The 6,653-nt window shown below is 39.6% G+C and overlaps 1 protein-coding gene across 2 annotated transcripts in view; it reads left to right on the top strand.

Moving 5' to 3' along the window:
- Positions 1 to 2,060: 2,060 nt before the first annotated feature.
- LOC137510731 (protein mono-ADP-ribosyltransferase PARP14-like) overlaps positions 2,061 to 6,653 on the top strand; it is a 69,749-nt gene continuing 65,156 nt past the window's right edge. The window contains exons 1-2 of one of the 2 annotated variants that reach the window (XM_068233927.1): positions 2,061 to 2,238; positions 5,969 to 6,043. In XM_068233927.1, coding sequence (XP_068090028.1) covers positions 5,996 to 6,043 — 48 coding nt within the window. In that variant the 5' untranslated portion in view covers positions 2,061 to 2,238; positions 5,969 to 5,995. Of the gene's footprint in view, positions 2,243 to 5,968; positions 6,044 to 6,653 lie in introns of both variants that reach the window. The other variant, XM_068233928.1, reaches the window with a different exon arrangement.

Here is a 6,653-nt window from a genome sequence, read left to right as displayed (position 1 = left end):
TTCAATAGTAGAATATCGGTAATTATACTGATATAATACTATCCCTATCTATAACCTAAACCTCACACTAACCCTCCCCTTCCTATGCCTAACACTAACCATCCCCTATCTACATCTAACACAAATCTCACGTCGACCTACGCCTAACAATAACTACTATTAGTCCCCGGCGTTCGGGTGTCCCGCTATGCTGATAGCCGTAGTTACTCTGGCACTCAAACTACACGCTGGGTATCACCATAGAAGCTAATTGCAAAGCAGCCTATGACGGTGACCAAATCACCAGGCTTGCCCCCAGACTGCCATTTTTAACTGTTTCAGACTCACGTTGTTTGCCAGCATTCATGTACCCCTTTCATTGAATAATGCAAGGAAAGCATAGAAGAGTGATGCTAGTAAAATGATTTTAAAAAAAGTATTTTTTCAGGATTTCCTCTCCTAAATACTTTTTTCACCTACAGTCTAGGGCAGTGGTCCTCAAACTAAGGCCCGCGGGCCGAATGTGGACCGCCGAGGCTTTTTCACTGGCCCCCCAAACACAAAATGTATAACTTATATATGCAGCCCAATGTGCCTTTAAATATCATCTGCCTGCATGTAGAATAGCAGTGCTGGCATTACCTATCCACATACTGTAGAAGCCAGCAAGCAGTAATTTGCTGGCTTCCAAGCCAATTCTGCATCACGTGACACTGCTGTCCAGCTGAATGGCAGGTTGTCACCTGGGAATGCTTCACTGTCTGGTGCACAAAGACGCGCTTCGAGCGCTGCATTACTGAATTCGGAGTTCTCCTCCAGGCATGATTGGGGGGAATCAATACCTAGATTCAATGTAACGTTTTTCAACATCATTTTATGCATCTTTCGGCCCCCCCGGCAGTCTGAAGTATGTTGACTCGGCCCTTGCTTGAAAAAGTTTGTGGACCTCTGGTCTAGGGTCTCGATTGCTATGGGTGACAGTTATTGTGCATATAAACACATCGTTATACTTGGGAGGGGCAGGAGAGGGGTCATGATTGTTTTAAATTTGAGCACCCCACTTAAAGTGACACTGAAGCGGAAAAAAAAAACTTATGATATAATGAATTGTATGTTTAGTACAGATAATTAATGGAACATTAGTAGCAAAGAAAATAGTTTCATATTTTTATTTTCAGTTATATACCGGTAGCTTTTTTTTTTTCTAACATTGCGTCATTCTGTCATATTTGTAATTACAAATGACACACTGTATTTTAAACTATGAAACAGAGCATAGCTAATGACTCTTTGAACTCCCTTGCAGTAAAACCTTATCTGAAGCTGTGTCTCACTGTTTCTTTGATGTATATGTGCTTCAAAAAAAGGACTGTCTCTGACCTAAGTTGGGTCGAAGAGCTCAGAGAAGCTCTTTTGCATAGATAACAACTGAAGTTTCTTAAATCTTCCTGTACTGGAAACAATATGAGACACCGTTCTTTGCTACTAATGTTCTATCTTTTAGCTGTACTACACATACAAATCATTATATCATAAGTTTATTTTCACTTCATATTCCCTTTAAGGTTCCTCTGCATGGCCCTGCTTCATAGTAATAGATGCATCACTAGCTTTTAGGCTAGTAATGCATCTGTACAGCAGTCCGCTCCAAACTGCCCCCAAGGGATTGAGTCCTGAATGATCCCTGCCAGTGATAGTCATTTTAAATGTGCATGTAGGTTAAAGTAATATATGTCGCAACTGTGAGCTCCTGGCTTTGTGAAAAGACTGTATTGTGTACCCATCTAGTCACAGACTATACTTGTGGACAAAGTTGTTTGTATAATCAGAAATGTTTCTTATTTAGCTGTGTGGTGGCTGACACAAATTGAGGGGATATTGTACGTGTGTATGCAGGATTTACATGCAATCCCATGATTAAAGTGCTCCTTGCACTCCAAATTACTATTCAGCCCAGGGAGTTGACTTGTCAGAATACAAATAATATCTCCGGTCATTTATTTTGTGCGGCTCGTCTTGGAATTTCCAGCTTGCAGATGATGTGCTTCCTGGAAAGACTTATATTTCAGCTTCCTGCTGGAGGACACACACTTTCACTTTCACACCGAGCAGCCACCGCCTACCATGTAGGGCCTCTCTGCTGCAACAAACATTTGATAGTTAAAAATTAGAAGTCCTCTATCCTGTAATAGATACATCGATCAGCATAAGGAAGAAATCTCATCAAGTGTGTATGAAGAAAGCTGCAATCAATAGCCTGTAAGTACGTGTTGCACATGCTCCAGTAGTAGTGATTTTTTATTGTTTGTTACGGATATACAGTCCTGTACTAGTTTGTACTGACCCCCAGGTACCTGTCCTGCACATACATTGCTACCGCTTGGAGCTGTCTGGCCGAGCTACCTTGCTTACCTCTGTCAGTCCTCCTGTGAATGGTCATACAGGACAGAGAAGCGTATGAGAGAGCAATGAGATCAGGACATCCCTCCTTCATGCAGCTGGTGGCATTAACTTATTACAGCTCTGCAAGCATAATGATGTAGGACTCTGAGTATAAATAACATGTAGGGCTTAACCGGTAATAAAAGGCAGAAAGCCCCTGGCTTCTCCTTTCCCTCTTTAGGAGTAAGGACAGCACTTCTTTGTATCGTTGTTTTGAGTCCCTGGTGGCTGCTGCTCTTGAGCAGAGAGTGAGACTGGTTTAAATTTGAAGAGGAAGATACTAAAGCATGTAGGCATTAAAGGTGCTAGGTTAAATATGTCTATTTTTCAATAAAAAATTATCCGTTAAAAAAGAATATAAGTCTAACTTAAAAAGTTGTACTTTCTTGATTGCTGTTCAATTTTTTTGTCGCTTGAAGTTAATTGGCTAAAGGTGTCCATAACCGTACAATTTTTTTCAATCGATTAATTTGGAAATGATCCATTGTGAGCCACAACTGTAATTTTTTTGCCTGTTTTCCACAAATTATTATTATTATTTAGTATTTACATAGCGCCAACATCTTCTGCAGCCCTGTACAGAGTATATTGTCTTGTCACTTAACTGTCCCTCAGAGGGGCTCACCATCTAATCCCTACCATAGTCATATGCTGCATAAAAATTTATGAGCAAAACTCTATATCGTCAAGAAAATACACAACCTAGGCAAAACAACACATCTATGAACAAAATAAAGACTGCCTATTACTGGTTGTGGGTCAACAGCTGCCCTGTACAAGTAAGAATGAATAAATGATCTGTCCAAACATATCTCAAGAAAAATATCAATTTATTAGGGACATATCCCTTTAAAAGATTAAAAAAACAATACATTTAAAATCCCCCAACATTGCAGATAAACAATACTCCTCCCAACTGCTCGTTATTGTGCTAGTACTGTCATATATATACAATACAACCATGATTCGATGTGCAAAAAAACAAAGTACCCCACTTACAAAACACTGTAACAATGCAAAAAATACAAAAATATACAAATACCACAGTACAATAAATAACATGCACAAAAATACTAAAGTGGCCATGAACTATGCCCGTCAAAAATCCTATGACAATCTGCAATAAAGTGAACTCGTGCAATATGTACTACGGCCGTCTCCCTCTCCTCCCGACCAGAACACAAGTAATGTTCCTCTTTCTTTCATGCAGCACTTTATTTCTTGCACTGATAACATTTCATGCACCTTATTGGACTGAGACCCATTCTCTGTAGTACATATTGCACGAGTTCACTTTATTGCAAATTGTCATAGGATTTTTGACGGACATAGTTCACGGCCACTTTAATATTTTTTTGAGTGTTATTTATTGTACTGTGGGATTTCTATATTTTTGTATTTTTTGCATTGTTACAGATTTTTTGTAAGTGGGGTACTTCGTTTTTTTTGCACACTTAATCATGGTTGTATATATATGACAGCACTAGCACTTTTGTTTATAAGGAACCCCGGTCATATAGCATCTACTATTAGCATTTATCCAATAACGAGCAGTTGGGAGGAGTATTGTTTAGCTGCAATATTGGGGGATTTTAAAATGTATTGTTTTTTAATCTTTTGAAGGGATATGTCCCTAATAAATTGATATTATTCTTGAGATATGTGTGGACAGATAATTTATTCATTCATACTTGTACAGGGCAGCTGTTGACCCTCAACCAGTAATAGGCAGCCTTTCTTTTGTTCATAGACTACCATAGTCATATGCCTGTGTATGTATCATGTAATGTATGTATCGTAGTCTAGGGGCAAGCCAACTAACTTATCTGAGTGTTTTTGGTATATGTGAGGGGACTGGAGTGCCCGGAAGAAACACACTGACACAAGGAGAACATACAAAATCTGTGCAGATATACAAAGAAACAATTATAAGATCAATTGCATGACATTGATTTTCTCACATGAAGTAAATTCGACCATAGGAAGTAAGGTTACCTTCTGGTGGGAAAAAAGTTGGCGCCAGTATTCATTAATTTCGTGAAGTAAATAATCGCTTTTGCCTCTTGCACAGAAAACAAGCCTTTCAAAACGCAAAGAAAAAAAAATTCAGAATCTGTAGTCACAGTAGAACTAAACTATAAGCAGATAAAGAGTGTTGCAGAAGAAAAAAAAAACTTGCAAAACATGCACCATTGAGGAGTCACAAGGACAGGTCTGAGAAACACTGCTCTACTTGTATAATGACAAAAGACAATACCATAAAATACAAAGATCAAAATACAAAAAAAAAAGTGAGAGCTCATTCTCATTGATGTTTCTGTACTATTTTCCCAGCTGCTTTTAACAGTCAGGAAATATTATCTATAAAAATGTATGGTAGCGTTGGAGTTTATATGGCCCTTTCGCGCGGATGGCATTTAACCCACCATTTAGCCGCCCAGTTACTGTTAGTAAACTGAGCCAGGACAGCTTCTTCTGCATAGCTTCTGGAGACATAGGCCTCAATTCACTAAGCTTTATCAAACATTTTACCGAACGTTTGATAATTTACCTCATGGGTAAAATCTAATTTTTAATTCACTAAGGTGTTATAGATTTATTTAAGGTTTTAATCGATAAAACATTCAATAAATCTGTAACACCTTAGTGAATTCAAAATTAGATTTTACCCATGAGGTAAATTATCAAACGTTCGGTAAAGTGTTTGATAAAGCTTAGTGAATTGAGGCCATTGTGGCTATGCTGCTAGACCTGTCCAGATCCACCCGCCTTGTCTACAGGCTTCTAAAATGATCATCAGCCACCTCTAAGGTGATGGATCAGCATATTTTTGAGGGCACATATAAAAACTGCAAAAGCGATTGGTGCTAAGGACCCAGGTGCACAGTGAAATACAGAGCATAATCAGGGCAGTGGCAGAGCACTGGTAGTCAGGGTAGAGCATAAAGTCCATGTCATATAGAGTCCTGGTTTATCCGGAAATGCAACTAACCAGCAGACTCAAGCAACCAGCACAAATCACAGGCAGTACTCACAGTGGTGAAGGACAACTTCTAAGGCTGTTTGTGGGCATTGCTGTGCTGAAAGGCTGGGTTCCAAGGCTCCCGCAAGGTTAATATACTTTAAGTTACTGTATAAGTGCAGTGGTACCATACAAACTACACTACTGCACTTGTCTGTCACTGTGTGATTGGCAGTTAGATAAGTTTAGCATACTTTATTTACTTCCACTATGCTTTATAGTAAGAGCATGGATATTTGGAACTACTGAAAGCTTTAACATGCAGTTTTCTCTGTATTTATCCTCTGTGTATTTTTCACTTTCAAAGATAAATATCAGCATTCTCATTCAAAATAATTGTTTATTCAAGTTGCTGCATAAAAAGCAATGTTTTGTGACACTTTTCCTTTTTTTGAGCAATGCAGAAAAATAAAACATGGAGCAGACTGCTCGATATGGGACAGGAGAATTATCCAAACTGCAGTACTGCAACCAACTGGCCGTTACATTTTAAAAGAGTGTTCAGTTTAAATCTTTCTTTTATAGTTCTAAAGAAAGAAGACACCTCGCAGCATGGCTGAAAATCAATTCACAATCCAGTATGAAGAAAATCCTCAAAAGGTCAGTAACATGGCATGATGATTTTCAGACTACAAACATAATGACTAAACCTAAAATCATTAGAAAACATTTACAGCATCATAACAAACATTCTTGCTGCTGCTGCTGCTGTTTGAATAATTATTTCTACACTAGCAGACCCAAGCCTGTTTAAAAACGGGCTCTAGGGTCTGTTTCTCGCTGCCGCCCGCTGCATGTTACTGCGCGTGCACAAACGGCGCACGCACGCCGTGCACACACCCGGCCGCCCGCTCACACGCCCACCCGCTCACACGCCCGCCTGGCCCCCTGGCCCCATCCCCGTCCTCCTGTCTCTGTGAGGCTGGGTTCGTGCTGCGCACATGCGCAGTAGCAAAAAGCGCGGACCAAGCTACATAGGGATAGCGTGACGCAGGGACACAGGGATTTTATTATAGAGGATTATTAACAGCAACTAATATTCTCTTCTGTGACCCACAGATCTTTGTGCCTTGATAAGAGCAACTGAACTTAAGACAAACCAAGGATTGATCTTAATTCCAATTAATAGCTGATATTCCCTTCCCCACGAGAAATATTTGCCTTTTATGGGGCTAATATTGTGGTGAAACACCCCCCTCCCACCACAGTG

This window comes from Hyperolius riggenbachi, chromosome 1 (assembly GCF_040937935.1).
Source record: "Hyperolius riggenbachi isolate aHypRig1 chromosome 1, aHypRig1.pri, whole genome shotgun sequence".
NCBI classification, from domain to species: domain Eukaryota; kingdom Metazoa; phylum Chordata; class Amphibia; order Anura; family Hyperoliidae; genus Hyperolius; species Hyperolius riggenbachi.
Note: the sequence above shows the minus strand (reverse complement) of the source record. Positions and strands in the feature narration are given on the sequence as shown.